Source organism: Micropterus salmoides, unplaced genomic scaffold, assembly GCF_014851395.1.
Source record: "Micropterus salmoides isolate LMB-PRFRI ecotype aquatic unplaced genomic scaffold, ASM1485139v1 Ms_hic_scaffold_1, whole genome shotgun sequence".
Taxonomy (NCBI): Eukaryota; Metazoa; Chordata; class Actinopteri; order Centrarchiformes; family Centrarchidae; genus Micropterus; species Micropterus salmoides.
In genome coordinates, this window is record NW_024040040.1 from 17,577,700 (window position 1) to 17,596,192 (window position 18,493).

General features: G+C 40.0%; 1 protein-coding gene across 13 annotated transcripts in view; it reads right to left on the reverse strand.

Annotated features, from left to right (window-relative positions):
* tns1a (tensin 1a) overlaps window positions 1-18,493 on the reverse strand; it is a 106,503-nt gene that overhangs the window by 19,911 nt on the left and 68,099 nt on the right. For 9 of the 13 annotated variants that reach the window (XM_038721203.1, XM_038721250.1, XM_038721233.1 and 6 more), the window contains 6 exons: window positions 17,304-17,416; window positions 17,147-17,207; window positions 16,956-17,031; window positions 16,470-16,614; window positions 15,609-15,674; window positions 15,206-15,331 (listed from right to left, as the gene is read on the reverse strand). In XM_038721203.1, the coding sequence (XP_038577131.1) occupies window positions 15,206-15,331; window positions 15,609-15,674; window positions 16,470-16,614; window positions 16,956-17,031; window positions 17,147-17,207; window positions 17,304-17,416 (587 nt within the window). The remainder of the gene's footprint in view (window positions 1-15,205; window positions 15,332-15,608; window positions 15,675-16,469; window positions 16,615-16,955; window positions 17,032-17,146; window positions 17,208-17,303; window positions 17,417-18,493) is intronic. The other 4 variants (XM_038721300.1, XM_038721261.1, XM_038721240.1 and 1 more) reach the window with 1 other exon arrangement.

Below are 18,493 nucleotides of genomic sequence, written 5' to 3' on the forward strand. Positions count from 1 at the left end.
CTTCTTTAGTTAATTAGATTGAGATCAAAAAGCCACATGTAGTCCACATTTCTGTTCTATATATTAAGAGTCCCTAAGTAGCCTCTCAGCCTCTCAGTAAGCTTCCAGTCTCTGGGCTTCTTCTCTCACTTTCCATGTCCTCACTGATTCATGCCCTCTCATCACCCAACATGTGCTCTGCTGGAAAAAGGCGGGGCCCTACCACTGAAGCTGCTGAAAGGGGTGAGCTGGCACTCTGGGATGATCTTGGACTGTTCCCAGCAGCAGGGGGAGGCCACCACCACCTCCCAGCTGCCTGCGAAGCGACGTCTCAAATAAACTACAATTCCCATGCCATCTATCTGCCCGGGACTGCAGCACCCCTGTCTGGTGATGTCAACAGAGGAAGTACCCCAACTCTGGGTCACCCTTCTTCTTCTTCCCCTTGGTATATGCAGGTGTTACAAGGCAAAGTTCAACCTTTTTTCATTTTATTATTTTTTAAGAGATGTAGGTAATCTACAGTATTACAAGACTTTTTAGAGAATTATGATTTACATTGTCCACCAGCTGAGCTCCATCTGTCTTTGACTCTCTCTCCCCATGACCTTTAACAGAATAGGGAATGCCCTTGTTCCAGTTCATAAAAGATGATCTTTTAGTGCTCTGTGGCAAAAACGACTTGCATTTGCCTGGGTGACACTTTTTCCAGCTGCTGGTTAACCCCATCCTGAGGTTAAATCAGGGGAGCAGACACTGTTATTTGACATGTCATGGCTCATAGAGGAAAGAAAGGAACAAACTAAAAATGCACAAAGCAATGGTTTTTGGGGAAGAATCCTCAGAAGTTGCTGCAGTATCATAATTAGAATTGTATTACCAGGAAACATTTAGATGTTTTTTTTTTTTTTTTTTGGTGTCTCATTGCCTCAGTGCCTGTTGATGGGGAAGTTGCCTAAAAGGTTTCCACTGAACCACTAACCTAACAGACCCACTTATACCAACTTAAGCTGATCTTCCAAATTGTCCAAATCCAATAATAATAATAATAATAATAATAATAATAATAATCTTTATTTGTAGAGCACTTTTCGAAAACAAGTTACAAAGTGCTTCAACAAGTGCAAAGACAACAATACAATACCCAACAGACAACAATACAAGCAAGAAAACATTGAAAAGACCAAAATACACGTTTAAGATAAATATAAAATAAAGTCAAATAAGATCAGGAAAGGCTCTCCTATAAAAGTATGTAAGAAATACCATGTTTATGGATAATATGTCCAAGGGGAAGCAGATACAAGGAAGACCGACCCCTGAGGCACACCATATTTAACTGGACAGAACGAAGAGACATAGTTGTTTACAGACATGCAAAACTTCCTATTTGACAGGTAGGATGAAAACCATTCTAGGGCCGTACCAGAGATCCCCACCCAGTGCCTCAGTCTGTCTAACATGATGTTGTGATCAATGGTGTCAAAAGCAGTGCTAAGGTCCAGGAGTACAAGGACTGAGCACATACCTTCATCAGCAGACATTAAAAGGTCATTGGTGACTTTAAGCAGGGCAGTCTCAGTGCTGTGGTACTTCCTGAAACCAGACTGAAACTTTTCAAATAATTTGTTATTTTCCAGTACAGTGAGCAATTGTTTGGACACAATTCTTTCTAGAATCTTTGCAATAAAAGGCAGTTTTGAAATTGGTCTAAAATTTTGTGGGAGGGAGGGATCTAAACCAGGTTTCTTTAAAAGCGGGTTCACGCAAGCCGTTTTAAAATAATCAGGGACACAACCAGTAGATAGGGAGCTGTTAAAATCAGAGATCAAACGGGGCCAAACAGAATCCATTACTTTCAGTAAAAACTTTGTAGGTATTACATCAAGTGGGCTGGAGGACACTCTCATTTGTGATACTGTTTTTAAAAGCTCAGACAAGTCGATGGGATAAAACTGGTTAAAACTCTCTTGTTGCTGGTGAGGGACCTCTGAGTAAGAGGCCGTGGGGGTAATAGAGGCTCTGATTGACACCACCTTCTTGGTAAAAAGGGATAAAAACAATTCACAGTCATCATTACTTCCAGCTGAGGCACAAGGAGGGGTTGGGTTTACCAGCTGATCCGCAGTCTTAAACAGAAACCTGGGATTGTGTTTATGTGAAGTAATGAATTCTCGCATCCTTAACCATGTTATTGTAGTTAATTAATAAATCCTTCAGACTGAGGTAATGGACTTGGGCTGTGCTCTGCTTTCCTGCATTCCCTTTTTAGGCTGCGAATGCTGTCATTTATCCAGGGTTGCTTACTAGCTTTAGACGTAGGCCTAACCTTTAGAGGAGCAGTAATATTTAGTGACAACAAGCAGATATGATTGAAGTGATCGACCAGATTGTTGGTGTTGGAATCAGACAGGTGTTGGCTTTGGCTCTGAGAGAATGTGCAAAACTTTGAAACACTTTGTTCATTAAAGATGCGAGAAAACACAGAGCTTGGTGAGGCGGCATGAGTAACAGGCGAATCACAGCTAAAAACAATACATCTGTGGTCAGATATGGTCATGTCCACTAATTCCACAGAGGAAATGCTGACACCCAGGGTAAAAACAAAGTCCAGTGTATGACCACGGTTATGGGTTTGCCCTTTGACATGTTGTTTGAAGTTAAAAGAAGTGGCCATATTTAAAAAGTCAGTTGCATTAACAATCATCATGGGTCATCAACATGAATATTAAAATCGCCACAAAGAACAATTCTGTCATAATTTAAAACCAGAGTAGATAAAAATTGAGGAAGTTCTGATAAAAATCCTTCAGGCGGTTTTGGGGGGCGATAAATTATAACAAATATGATAGGTTGCAGCCCTCCAACTTTAAGAGTGAGAACTTCAAAGGAGTTAAATTCATCACAGCGTACGTGATGACATTTTAAATCTTTCCTATACACGCTCACTAGCCCACCACCACGACCACTGACCCTCGGTTGACTGAAACAATCATATTGAGGCGGACACAGTTCGGCCAGCTGGCTATAGTCATTCATTTGCAACCATGATTCAGTTAAAAACATAAAATCTAGATTTGCAGACAAGATAAAATCATTTAAGATAAAAGTCTTACTTGACAGTGATCTCACATTGAAGAGAGCCATTTTAAATGAGTTTGTTCTAGGTGCTGGAGTTGGTGCAGTTGTCCTAATTCTTATAAGATTACTATGATTGCTGTGTGGGATGTGCACATTTCGGTTTACTGGTCTATGCGTGATGATGACAGGAATAGAAGTCTTTGGAACAACGCTGGGAGCAGACGGCTTTACATGCCAGCAGGTGGAGATAGTTGTTAGTGGCAGTGAGGCAGAGATCTGTCCAGTGAGCGGTGGTGTGTCCAGGTGTGCTGCATGAATGATTAGTCATTCACGTAAGTCATATGTGGACTGCACCACATGCTGTATGTGAGCAGCTAACATTTCTGAGCCCCGTTTGTTTGGGTGAAGTCCGTCTGTCTTAAAAAGAGACATTCTTTGCCAGAAAATATAAAAAGTTATCGACATAACACACACCGTGAGCCCTGCAGGCGGGACTGGAGCCAGTCGTGGAGGCCAAGGAGTCTACTGAAGCGGCCAGCACCGCGACCAACTGTGGGAATGGGACCAGAGATAAAAACGGACTTTCCACACTGCTTTAAAAAGTTAAAAAGACGGTTAAAATCTAATTTTGTCAGCTCAGACTGCTGAAGAGCTGTGTCATTTGTTCCCACATGGACTATCACTCTTGTGATGGAGGACGGGAGCAATGGCATTAGGTCCTAGAGTTTTTTTAAAATGTCAGCCGTGGTGGCACAGGGGAAGCAGTGAGTGGTAGCGTTATAGAAACGAATGTTTCTGGTTATGGAGTCACCAATTATTAGTGTGGTTGGGGAGAAAAGGGGACGAGGAGATGCCGGTTGTGGGGTTCCAGAGCAGGACTGAGCAGAATCTGCTTCAACAGTGCGTGCGGACTGAGGATGGAGTGTGTGAGCTGCCGAGTGTTATGTTAGAGTAGCAGTAACAGACATGAGAGAAGGGCTACCCGACGGTGCAGGGTAGAGATGGCCTCCGGATCGTCTGAGCACAGCCTCCTTCAGGATGCTACGTTGGGAAGCGGAGGTTTTTGACCAGGATGACGGCCGCCGATCAGGGCCAGCGGCAGACTGGCGGCCCAGCCGATCACCGTTTGCTGCCAGTGCAGGAGATGTAGCCAGTGGAGGAGATGCAACAGTGTCGGCCGGCACTGTCCGCCGAAAGAGGTCCGTATCAGGGAGACTCGAAGCCGCTGGTGCATCCACTGGATGGACCAGAGTGTCGTCAGACAGGGCTGCATAGCGGTCCGAGCCTCTCTTGCAGCCACGGACCACCACTTCAGCCCAGGTTGACTGATGCTGGAGTCAAGCAGGAGGAAAGCCTTGGAAGGGTAGAGGGGTCCCATAGCACGGTGTCCTGGATGTTAGCGGTTGCGCTAAGAGAAACAATCTGTTTGGCTTGTACTGAAGCCACATCCATAAAGCCAGCCAGCAGGGAATCTTTCTCTTTGAGTTCTTCTGAAAGTCGTCGGATGTCTTCCATAAGGTTAGCAATCTTTTTGTTCGCTTTCTTAAGGAGTATGCAGTCCTCATGGGGCAGAGTTATCTCAGCTAGCATAACTTTAGTTGCCGGAGCTTTGTTGTGATCAGTAGCGTTGATAGCGTTTTTACGGTCATCTAGCTTAAAATCCATGTCAGATGACTAAAATCCTTAACCCACGTAAAACTTAAGTTAAAAACTTAAGTTAAAATCTTAAGTTAAAATCTTAAGTTAAAATCTTAAGTTAAAAACTTAAGTTAAAATCTTAAGTTAAAATCTTAAGTTAAAATCTTAAGTTAAAATCTTAAGTTAAAATCTTAAGTTAAATAAAAAGGATATGAAAAATGTAATGTAAAAGTGTGGATTAAAACTGGATAAGAGTCAGGTTTAAGACGGAGCTTCCGACAGGTGGCTACAGACGCCAACGCATGCGCAGAGTACTGTGCATGCGTTAAATGTACTGTTTATTAGGGCCCGAGCACGAACTGTGCGAGGTCCCTATTGAAAGTGTAAAGATTTTTTTTTTCTTTTTTCTGCAAAGTAAGCTAAATTTTGGGGGCCTAAACATACCCGAAAACTCACCAAACTTTGCACACGTCAGAAGTGGTGAAAAATTTCATATTTTATGGGTTTCGCACATGGGCGTGGCAAAATGACTCAAAGAACCCATATCCTAAACCCAACAGGAAGTCTGCCATTTTGAATTTTATGGCAATTTTTGGATGATTTACACACTCCGTACTTTAACAAACTCCCTCTAGGAATTTAATCAGACCAACTTCAAATTTCTGCTGTGCCGTCTAAAGGCATTGACAATGAAAAGTTGTGCTTTCTGTGAGTTTTCGTCGATGGGCATGTCTGTGGCGTGGCGTCAAAGATCAACTCTTCGCCATGACACAGGAAGATGTTGTAACTTCAGTGTACATGCTCACATCTGAACAAATCTTTACGTGCTTGATAACTCTCCCACCCTGAAGACATCTACATGCCAATACCGATTTATATTCATAGCGCCAAGTGCTATGTAGCGCCACATAGGGGACACAGGAAGTGACGTATAACACCTTCATGCAGCGTCCAAATTCAGAGCCGCACCGGCAGAGCTCCAGATTATGCAACACGGCCGGCTCACACCCCGACGCGCTACAAGTGCGAGGGCCCGCCCAACGCTGCTTGCAGCGTTAATTTAGTTTATTATCTTTAAGCAAATTAACATTAAAATTTTTAGAATAAAGTGATTTCCAAATTCTTTTGATGTACATTATGTTTTACTGTACTGTAATAATTTACAGCCCTGTCTAAAACCCAATGTATCTCAAAGCTGAAGAGGAAGGCTGAATTAACAGTAAGCATATTTTATATAATATTATATTATATATTATTATTATTATGTTTAGGTGTTTTATGGGAGAGGAATAAGATTAGACATATGCTACATTTGACTTTGCATTGAAATATGAACACAGAGATCCAGGGATGATTCAAGTATGACCACACACCCAAAATATTTAATGACCCTGCGTCGCTTACTGTTTGGTAACATCAATGTCAGAGAGCTTCAGATCTGTACAGCAAAGCTCCAGTCTGGTATTAAATCCAGTGCCCATAATTCTAATGGGACAAACAAGCAGGTCTCCATCTGAATAGAACAAATAGCTTTCTTCTGGTGTCAATGAATAGCTGAGGCAGACCTTTATTTAGATCAGTTGAGTCACCAAGGCTTGGCTAACACAAATAGCTAACAACTTGTTTCCTACTGCAGTAAACGAGTGTAACATGCCTTTCTCTCAGCTCCAAAGGACAAACCCACGAAACCACTACTTATTTACATATTCAGTCAGATCCAAGTCAGGTTCAAGAACTATTTTACTAAGTAAAGTACTGAGTATTTTACTGAGTATAGTACTGAGAAAAAAACAGTTTGACTAACAAAATGATAATTAAATCATCAGCAATTTATCATTAATAGTAGTCTCTCTCGCTCCCAAATACACAAACCCACACCTGTCCATTCTCTGTCTATATTCTCTCATGTGACACGGGCTTTCCTCTCTTATGAAAGTGCCAGAGGCATTGCTCGTTCAGTGATGCGCACACATACACACACACACACACACACACACACACACACACACACACACACACACGCGCGCGCACACACACAATCACTCACACAGCCCCGGCCTCTTGGCTATATCCACTTAAGTGTTCGCTTGAGTGTTTTATTGCCACATCGCAGCCTTGGAGGCTATTAAAAAGCCATTTAAACACCTGTGGCCAATGGTTTATTATAAATAGACAATGTGCTACAACCACTGTTATTGCTGTATCAAATACATCAACGGGGATGTGGATTATATGCATAGTTAGTACATTTAATATTAACACAGGGCGATTAAGGCAGCACATTTGTCAATACACCTATAAAGCAGTGAGAACACAGTGGACACGGCGGGCTGAATATGTTTCATGCACACATACATTTCATAAATGACTCCCTGGTTCTTGGTAGATCTTGTGTTACTGTAGTTTAGGGCTGAATGATAGAAGTCAGAAGTGGGACAGAATCATTACCGCCATGTGAGGAAAAAAACATAAATGCCAAAGTTAAATGTTATTTTCTTCAGAATCTGTACTAAAGTTACTTTATTATTATAGTGTTTTGTTTGATCTTAATTTAACTATGGTGATCATTCATATATTGCATTCAATTGGTTTTAATACATAAAACTGATGTTTTCTGATTAGTAACAATGGCCCAAATATCCCTAATTTCTGCAAAGGAGTGCCTCTTGGCTCTGCTCTAGGAAAACTTTTGTTTTTTTATACATTTATATTTTTCATCTGTAAAACATTCTAAATGGAATTTTGTATATTATAGTAACTTCTTAATTACTTGCAATATCCAATCTATAATAGGATTTTCTTAAATATCTCTGATGGGAATATAATACTGTATCATAATCAACTTTTTAATAAGGGTTTTTAGTTGGTTTTTCATTTGAATTTACTTATTGGCTACTTTATTAGTTTCCAGGGGTGGTGGAAACTTAAAAATGTGCTTGACACTCTTATAGGGGACACAATGACCTCATAAAAAGGACCAAACCCATTTTTACAAAACACACATATAGAAACACTAAACACACCTAAAGTTTACATGCATAATTAAACTGTGCCATGTTGGGTCTCTCGCAAGTAGACCGCAATGATAATTTTATTGGATACGGTGTATGATTTTATGTATGTTTATAAATGCATGTATGCACACACATGCATACAGAAGAAATATTTGAAATGAGAGGTTTAAACTGTGCGAGAAAGGTCTCTTTGGAGTTGGGAGGTCTGTGGGTGAAGGAAAGTGGGTGTGCACGGTGTGAGAGCAGTAAAACTGGGAGGATGGGAAAAGCACCCTGCTTGAAATTTAAAGAGCACTTTGTTCTCCAAAGCTCATAAGCAATTAGCATTAGCAAGACAAACCAAAACAATCCTAAACTTAAACTTGAAGGAGCAGGATGGGAGTGGTGCACTACAAAAACTGTCCATCTTAGATCAGTTTCAAAAGATATTACAAAATTTCTTGGAACAAGTAGTGGATTCTTTCTCCCTTGTTGGTTACATATTTATGAAAAACAAACTCTTGATTGAACAATGAAGACCTGATTAGAAGTGTGTGTACTCCCAACAAAATATTAACATCCTAGCATGTTCTTTAGTCTGATTTTGGAATTGCCTTTGTCTTAGTAGAAAAATATGCATCATTAGTTCCAGAAAAGATCAAATAGCCAGATAAATAAAAGTAAGACCGATAGTTTTCCGAAGTGGCCAGAGTAAATTTGTCTTGTTGTAGCTTTGTGTTTTATAGATCTAAACTGCCTCTTTCATCAAATGGCACAACATTTTGGAGTCAGTTGGTGACTCTCACATGTACAATTATACACACCGACATGCAGTGGCAGGCACAGTGCTGTCAACGAGCCATTGGGTATCTCGCGGCAGGATGTGACATTCACCTTCACAGCTTTCATATCACCGTGACTACGGCCAGTCTGCATGCCAGCAGTGGGTGATTGGGTTTGACTGACAACTGACTGACTTGTCTTAAAGACCTGTCTGTCTGCGAGACACTGCAAAAATATATTAAGCCATTCCTTCCATTAGGGCTTAAAATCTTCCTTTTCCTGAATAGAAAAAAAAGTAACTTCACCTGTTTCGAGTGTAAATAAATTTCTTTTTGTATATTTAAGACTGAAAGAACTCATTTAATTGATTTTGGGACAATAATTGTGTTTGGAGTGTAGAGACCTTCCTTTTACTAACTGGTTCCAACAAATTTTTTAAAACTATTTTAAATGTATTACAAAGAAATATGTTTCGGCTGCAAATGTTGGACATTTTTTGCAGCAGAGAGAAAGGGAGACACCCTCATAAGAGACGATGTGACAGTCCATCAGTGAAAAAGGTGTCATGGTTGGTGTATCAGTGACTGGCTCAACGAAAACTGTCGCGGTTTTATATTTGCCATGTCTGCCTCTCACTCCATCCATCACCCACTGTCCAGCTGTCACAGTTTGAGGTGACGTGACGTGACTGTATCAGTGTCGGCCTCCAAGATGCCTTTTTTGGGTGATGTCATCCATCTGACTGTCTGTCATCTGAGTGACTGTCATAAAGAGCTATCTGTCTGACTGTCTGCATATCTGACTGACAACCAGCTACACTCATCTGATTCATGTTGACACGAGAGGAAATGTCAGATCAACTTGCAGATGGGGGTATTTAGCTGGGTTGAGTTTTTAAGGGATTTTTGGTTGTTTAAATCCGAATTAGACACATTTAATATTAGATTTACTGTTAGACCTGTACAGATGACTTGGGGACAAGAGGTAGCTAATATCCTGTGATATCTTAGTTATAACAACCTCAACTTTAACACTAAATATAACTTTTCTTTGTATACAAGAAAACTCCACATGGCATCTTTTAACTCAACAGCTGTCTACTCCCATCCGTTCCAAAATTGTAAAAGTGGAAAGGTGAAATGAGAACTCCTTTTTCAATTGAATTCAGTTTTAACAGTGTCTCTTCTTCAACATCAGGAGTAACAATCTACAGAATCTCACATGAAATCTGACCCAAAGTTTCTCTACAAACAACTTCATCATCACGGAGTTATGTAGAGTTTTAGCATTCCATATTGGAAATACTGTTCTCTTAAATATAGGTGGTCAAATATATGGTCAAATAAACTGAATATTGTACAGAAAGAGTGCTTAAACTCGCTTTAGGCAAAAAATACTGGTATCATTTCAATTTAACATTTTTGCATATGAATAAGCATAAACTAACACTGCCATGTGTCATAACATCTCCTCAGACATTAAAAGAGAACCAACAGGATCATGTCAGGGTAATTCTCTGGTCTGCATATCTGCCTCTGTACGTCTGACTGTCTCCTAACTGGCTGGTTTAGTTTTCTGTACATCTGTCCATCCATCTGTCTTTCACTCATGAGGATCAGTAGCCGTCATAAAAGTGCATCTGCCTGCAGTCTACCTAGATACTGGTCTGTCATCTCTGTCTCTTTGAGAGCTTTAGAGTGCCACGTCTAACTCTCAGAGGCAGAAACCTTTTACCTACTCCAGGCAGTGTACAGTACTCCAATCTAAATGCAAAAGAGGTACAATAACAATCTTCAATTTTTTGATTTTTATACCTGTATTGATAACAAATATGGATTTCTTGTGAATAAATTCCTTGACACCGGATATCAGACACCTTTCAACAGTGCAACTTAAATACAAAATCAACAAAACCTTTTTTCTTGTTGTATTTTTTCAAGGGATTTGAAGGATATACTCTCAAAGCAATAACATGCAAACAGAAAAAGACAAGGGGAGCACAGGAGACAGAACATAAGAGACAAAAAAACAGACAGAGTGTCCAAAAGAAAGCCATATGGAGACATCTAGACAGACAGTAGGAGAAAGGAGGCATTAAGAGATGAAGACAGGCTCAGCAGGGTTTCCAGGGATCGGATTTGAACCTGCTGCTACAGCTCACCATGCTGTCAGAAAGAGGGCTAACTAGAAGCATTATGTGCAAGACACAGACAAGGTGCTTTTAAAATACCTGACCACACTCTATTTCTGCAGACTTAAGGTATATGCTTCAGAAAATGTTTATTTTGTCTTTTAGTATGTAAAGCTTTCTGTTCTAGGTCTGATACCAAGTGTAAACAGTATAAGAAATATATGATACATGCACTTGGCAAAGTAATGAATGTGTCTTAAAAGAAATGAGGGCTGGACACAGAGAAGACACAATACTGAACTCACTCACAATCTTTAAATGACCAAACACTGTCTCTAGGATAGTTTGTAAAACAAATCCTACATGCATTGTATCTCAATCTAAGCTCTCTGGAGCTCACATGAAGTTACCAACCAAGGTCTCCTAAAAGTTTTGGTGTACCCAAATTGCAGCCCGCTCATAAAATGTTCCGCACACAAATTGCTCGCTCCATGACTCATTTTATACCATATAGGTGCCAAACACAGAGGATGCAACTGTGTTGACATGGAAACGTAATAAACAGACAAACAGACGCTTGTGTCGTGATTTTGAAGGTGACGTTTAAGAAGGGCCCTGCATAATTTTTGCCAAGAAACCATTTGTACACTGGAAAAATAACAATTTATTCTATTTTTAGAATGATCTCGATGATTAATATTCTTTTCCTGTGGTTTGATCATCTTTGAATTCACTGTATGTTATAGACACATGGAACTCGCATGAACTTGACAGAGGTTTCTAACATGTAAAGCAAGTTTCTAGAAGTAATCCAAAGGCCTTGTAGTACTACTCACCAACCAGTGCTGTTGAGCTGCTCTCAGTCTCTCCTCGATGTTACTTCGTTCCTTTATCTCTCCTTTTTATTCTCCTTTCTCCTTCATTCAAACTTCGGCAATATACAAAAAAGTGATAAAGTCTGCTTCTCTCTGCCTCTCTGCGCCTGTCTCTCTGTCTCTGTCTCTCTGTCTGTCTCTATCCAGCTATTCCAGACATGTTTCAGGGCTCAGCCCCAGCCAAATATGTGAGGAGGGCGGTAAACAAGGAAGATAGCCTGTGTGGTCACTGGGCCCGTGCCCCACTGTACACCACACACACACACTGGAACACACACTTATTCTACTGTAGTAAGACATTACGTTTAGTGGTTATTTTCATTTTTCAGAAATCAAGGGTATAATAACAAAAACTGTATTGCAACATCTGACTTTAAATGGTTATTTGCACTCATGCAGGTCAAATTAGAATGAAACATCCACTTTATATACTAAAGATGCTGCACGAATATTATTGTATTTTCAATCATTATACTTTAGTTTACCACAGACAAATAAGACCATTTCTATCTCACACCAAAATAATTTTGTTCACTGTTTTTCAAAGTTAAGACAAAACTGCCACCAAACTTCTTCCCTGGCATCTCTCCAAACATTTGATTGCTTTCACTTGACATGAGAGGATAAACACGTTATGAAGTGATATTTCTATGAAGTCCTGTGACATTGGACTTTGTGATAATAAAACAATTATCTGATGTTAGAATGATACACCTGTCACTTAAAAAAAGCAGCTTTACTCATAGCGGTGCAGTTGCTCTATGGCGGCTCAGTGGCCCAAATGGTGGTCTTCTGACTGGTTTGACCTCCAGGGTTGACAGCTGCCATCACATCACAGGGCTATTAGTGGAGCAAAGGAAAGCCGAAAAAACACAAGGTGCACTGCGTACACACACACGTGCACTCATGCACGCTTAAACAAACCACATACAAAACTGCAAAAGACCTATTCCAATGTGTAAACATTTACAGGCATACACAGACAGCAATGTAAACCCATATAGCACAAACAAACTGGATAATACCAACACAAACAGCTGAGCAAATACCTTTACACTCACACACACTTCACGCCGCCACTGTCTATAACTGCACAAGTGAGACAGTCATCAACAAATACCCTAAGAAAGCTAAGGATGCCTCTCCTCACGTTCCCCACAGTGCATCCGTCAGCGTGAAATGTGCCCAACTCTAAGCCACCTAATCCTGCAGACCCTTTTAAGACACCCATCTTTCGTTGAGTCCCCTCAACTGAACTTCCAAGGCTGCTGGACCCTGTTAAAAATGGCGCCAGGATGAGTTAGCCAAGCCCCAGATGCATTCAGACTTGAGCGCCCCAGGATAAAACAATCGTTTAACACCTGGACAAATAAACAAGTCTGGATTCTCCAAATGATACCTGATGAGTGATTACTGACCACTGTGCTGCAGCGTGTAAAAATAGGCCATTCTGTCAAGCAGCTTATCAGTGTTATTCATCAGTGTATGTGGTCACCTGGGTTTGCCAACTTAAATGTGTATTTGACACCTGATTAACATTTAACATTAAACAATAACAACTCTCAGTGCATCTTTTCCCGATGTTTTTTCCGGCAACAAAACAGAACTCCAAAGTCTTTTTTGTAATGCTGCTGACAGAACTTTTTAAACAGTTCTCATGAAATTTTGTTGAATCTCTTTCTGGCTTCATGTCATCACACAGTTTCCAAAACAAACAAGACCTGCTTCATCCCACATCTGTTCAGTCCCTGTAAAAAACAGATACCGTGTTCTTGCACCAGCTTCCTCTGACCATTTGGATTTTCACGTCCAAGTCTAGGAGCGAAAGCAGCAATTAGAGAAATGAATAAACTGTCCGAGAGCCTTTTCTGCTGAGTGCTGAGAACACTGCCGTCCATTCAATTAGGATCAAAATTGCAATCCTGGCACTTCCCACTGACCTTCTTGCAAAACAGCAATTACCACAACGGTTCTCTGGGGATGTTCATAAAAATTAAATGGGTCTTTGCGAAGCCGTTCAAAAAAAATCCCATATATAAAAGTGGATGCAGCACTACAATGGCTGCCAAGTCCTGACTCAACTGAGGATGAGTGCATCCTTCTGTTTGTGCAAGCCTCTCAGATTAACAGCGGTAATCATGAATCTCATCATCGCTGAGACTCTGCCAGACTGCCAGGTATCCTAAATTGCCCCACTTAACATAACAGTGTAACTTATATCGATATGTGAAGCTCACTTTATTTCAGAAACAATCTTGTAAAGGTGTGTTATGTTCAACATCCTTTTTTAATTAGAGATTTTTCCATTTCTCATTCATATGCTGGATATACACTCATTTACTAAGGGGACAAACCAATCCATAATAACATAATGACCCTAATAGCAGAACATATGGAGAGTCAGAGTGGGAACGAAAGAAATGTAGTAGTGTCCTGACTGCACAACAAAATTCTTGACGTCAGTGAAAAATGGTACAAAATAAGTGATTGTTCTTTATGATCATTTATTGTTGACGTTTCAAGACATCTGAAAAACTGAGCATCATGTGTTATCATTGATGTTTTGACAGAACTAAAACTAAATCACAGGCAAAATTACACCTGAAATTAACCTTTTGTAACATTTCATAAAGATAATTTAATTATTATAGTTATAATTATTTTGAGTGTTTGGCCTTAATTTCTTGCACTGATATGTATATGGATGACTGAATAGGTAGGAGAGGGTACATGAGACAGGGAGGTGGGTATTGGCCACTTGTGGGACTTGGCGTTGGTGGTGTCTCAGGTTACAACACCCCTGGGGAGGGGTAGCCAGTAACGTGGCGACTGACGCCCCCCTATTTCTGCAGCAGCTATTTAAAGGCTTAATTGACAGGTTGGGGGAGGAAGCTGGGGGGCTGCGTTGGCAGCTCCGAGATGTACGGTTTAGAGGAGGAGAGGTGGGTGAAGAGTAAAAAAGATCTCTTCAGTAGACTGCAAGGTGCATCAAAGCCAGAGATAATGACCCATGGGGGTGACTAAGGAATTTAATTTATGTGCACTGAATTTTAATTGTAAACATGAAACTAGTCAACTAAATTCTGAGATTAGTATCTGAAATAGGAAAAACTGATGTTGCTGTGTTTTTTTGTATTTGCAAATGAAAATTCAGTTTAAATAGTTAACACTGCTGTTATTTGAGCTTTTCCTATTAATCAGTGTGCTAAACCCACGCACATCTTTCCTGTCCTGCTGTATCTAAAAAAATTTTATTGTGATTTCTGCTGTCCAAAGACCTGCAACATTTTAAGGCTCTTTAAAACTGTACTCTTTCTAATGTAATAAAACTGAAATTTTTACGGGAGGGTTCAACACTGTTGCATCCAAGTCTTTGGGAGGCAGAAATCACCTCCTAACAAATAATGTCCGTGTATCCCCAGCCTACTGCCTCCATGCTAACACAATTAAAAACACATTCAAACTCTTTAGTATTTATGTAATGTTTCTTCAATATGGTCGGTGTATTTAATTCCAATACTATATATCCTTATATCCTAAGAGTTTAAAATTAATATAATGCGTACTTCTGACTAACTTATGATGTATACTCTCAAGCTTCATGGAGTCAAAACACTGTGAGTTAACTCACAGAATGTTAGAGAGAAAACTCTATTAGTAACCGTGGATGAGACAACCTAGCTATCAAACTGTGTGTGTGTGTGTGTGTGTGTGTGTGGTCATACCAGGCTCTCCGTCCACAGGGGCCTCACAGCGTTGGCTGAAGCTCTCATAGGAGTCCCAGCGGATCAGATGGTCTTGGGTGTTGTAGTCCACACAAACGCTCGGCCCGTTCTCCAGGTGGCTTAGGCCTGAGGAACACATTGCATGATGGGTTATGGAGTCCTCTCACAGAGCGTATTACCTGTCACTTTAAATGGTGTCCTTTTAAATGCAAACATCCATCATTTGGATAAACAGATTGCATAAATTGAGAAAAAAATGTAGGTTTTTGTCACTGTTTTGAAATTTGTCATGACCAATACATCGGGTTTGATGTTGCTAAGTTACAGTATGGACATTTGTTGTCGATATTCTATTAACCATATTCTCCATGTTTCTCCTTTCAGTCAGCAAAGATGAAATTACCTTTGATTTTTTCTGGTCCATATGAGAAAACAAACTCCACTTTTCCATACTCTGGGAACCTCTCATCTGTAGAGACACACAGTATAAAAAATATTATTTTTTGTAAATCAATGGACACAAACACTATCTGTGGGTGAATTGAAATCTGTACATTTATTTTTATTATCTGAGTATTAAAGACAGATGAAAACTACATCAAAAATCAATAATGCAAACATGTGGGTGTCAAAGTTTATTTAATTTTTTTAATACTTCAATGAACTCTGGTTGGGCTTTTTCATAATAAGCTGCTCGTCTGCATTTCCTTCCATATAGTTTCATGTGAATGCTAACCTGCCCTCACCACCAGGGGACCCTGTCACTACACAGATTTGAGGAACAGTGTCCTCCTGCAGCAGGGCACAAGAACGTTTTCATACTGGAAACCAAATATTCCAGTGGAGACTAGTTTAAAACTATTATAGTATAGTAATTACAATACACGTGACCCAGTTCTGATATACGCAAATTTACAGGAATGTGTACAAACACAAATTCATTAATACACACATAAACGCACAGCAAGGCCACAAGTCCCTAATTGAATGTAGCAACTATGTAATAACATGGTGCAAGTTTTGCCTGTGATACCTCTGTCTTACTTTTGTGATGTTTATTTTTTTATGACATTTTAAGAAATAAACAGCAGTTACCCAATATTGCTCCAAATATCTGTACTTGTTTTTGGACTCTTCGCTCACTTAAACTCAACACCTCAGCCTTGACTTACAAACACACACATACTGTATTGTATTTTCCTTTCACAATGATACAAAACACTGTCAACAACAAAAACACATATACTGTAAAAAACACACCCACCCAGAGAGCCGTTACCTTTGAAGGTCTCATCCAGCTCGCTCTTCCCAAAAACCACCCCGAGGTCGTGGATGGCACAGGTGTGGAACTGCACTCTGAACACCACATCTCTGGTTGTGTTTCTGTAACTCTTGTGGTAACACTTCAACTATGGTAAGAAAGGAAGAGTCAGGTTGTTAAATATCAATACATTAAACAATGCATCAATTATTCAGGCAAGCTCGGCTTTCTGGGAGAAATATCGACTTTCTATTCTGGATTTCCATAGTTAAAATAAGCTATAAATAATAAATTAAAAAAACTATAAATAAAAATAATTATAAATAAAAATAACAATAATACAACTTCTGTGACCAAGAAAAAAGAGAGCTGGAAGGAATTTGTTGCGCTGCTGTTTTGAAAGGAGTAATGATGGTAAGCCGACAAAAGTCAAGAGTTTCTAAATCAAAAAGAAAATGAAAGTTATCACTATTCTCATTAAAATCTTACCAAGATGTCTCCCTTAAGAAGAAGGCCGGGTTCAATAGTGATGCAGATACTGGTGTTGCTGTCTCCTTGCACATTGCTGTAGAAATGATAATAACAATGTCTTAAAATTTAATAACTGGATTCAGTACAGGATCAGCTCTGCTCTGAATTCAAACCCAAGCCACACTGAACTGGAATAAAAGTTTCCATACTATATTCCTGACGTATAGACTGGTTGCATTGCCTGGTAGATCTTCAGGAAAGGACGGCAGCCTGTGACGGGAATTAAACAAGGACATTGAAACCTTTTTCAAGAAAATCAGTAAAAACAAGGTTCCTATTGTTCATTTGGCAGAGGCAGACACTCACCTCCTTTGGCCTCAAAGTTGGGTATGCCGTGCATGATGACATGATGCAGGAACAGAGGCTTGTTGTTGATTTTTATGTGTCCGGAGAGAAGGCCATTGAAGTATCGCACGTACCTGCAGACAAAGGAAAGTATGAGTCCAAAGTCTCATGGAATACTGTTTCGATCATCAAGCAAATCAAAGCTGTGCTCAAATTCCAGACTATATACTAATACTAATTAACCAACACTGTTGTAGAAGTTACTAAACAAGAAATTAATGTACTCCATTTTCTTTGTACTAACAGGATATGATAAAAGACATGACAGATGCCAGTCGAACTGTGAGTCTGGAATGCTACGTCCAATTTTTGAAACCTTAACTATATAAAAGTGAACAGATGCCAATGGTTGTACATGAACGTTTTTGTGTTAAAAATGTTAAAGGCCGCGGTGCCTTAGTGGCCTTGGGGGTTAAGGCAACATCTCTGATTCCCTGAGTCTAGCCCTTTGTTGCATGTCATTTCCTTCGTCTCTCTCCCTTTCTGTAACCTCACTACCTAGTACAAAGGCATACAAATTCCCATCCGTCCATCCATCTTCAACCGCTTATCCTGTGTATATACTCAGCGGGGTCATTAAAATCAGGACTTTATCGCCGTGGCAGCATTATTAGTGCAAGATATAAAATGCCAAATAAATAATGAGATATCTTGAGCACAAAATTAATATTATGGCATAAGAGGTGCATTTAGACACAGACTACGCTCAGTACATTTCTGACCATCCATCCATCCATCCATCGTCAACTGCTTTTGCGACCCTGTACGCAGGGGGCTGGAGCCAATCCCAGCTGACATCGGGCGAAAGGTGGGGTACACCCTGGACAGGTTACCAGTCCATCTCAGAGCCACACATAGACAAACAACCAGTCACGCTCACACTCACACCTAAGGACAATTTAAGGTCACCAATCAGGCCTTTGGACGGTGGGAGGAAGCCGGAGCAGACCATTACATCTATTTATTACCTCTGTACAAGCATGTATTTTTTCCTTTTGGTAGTGATGAATATCCTGGAAATCCAGTCACTGTTTGTTATAGATACCTTGCCATGGAACAAACTGATGATCAGGGGAAGTTTTGACGTGATGGTGCCACCAGATTAGAGGTTGTGGGATTACCAAAATAATTAGTATAATCATTAATTTCAA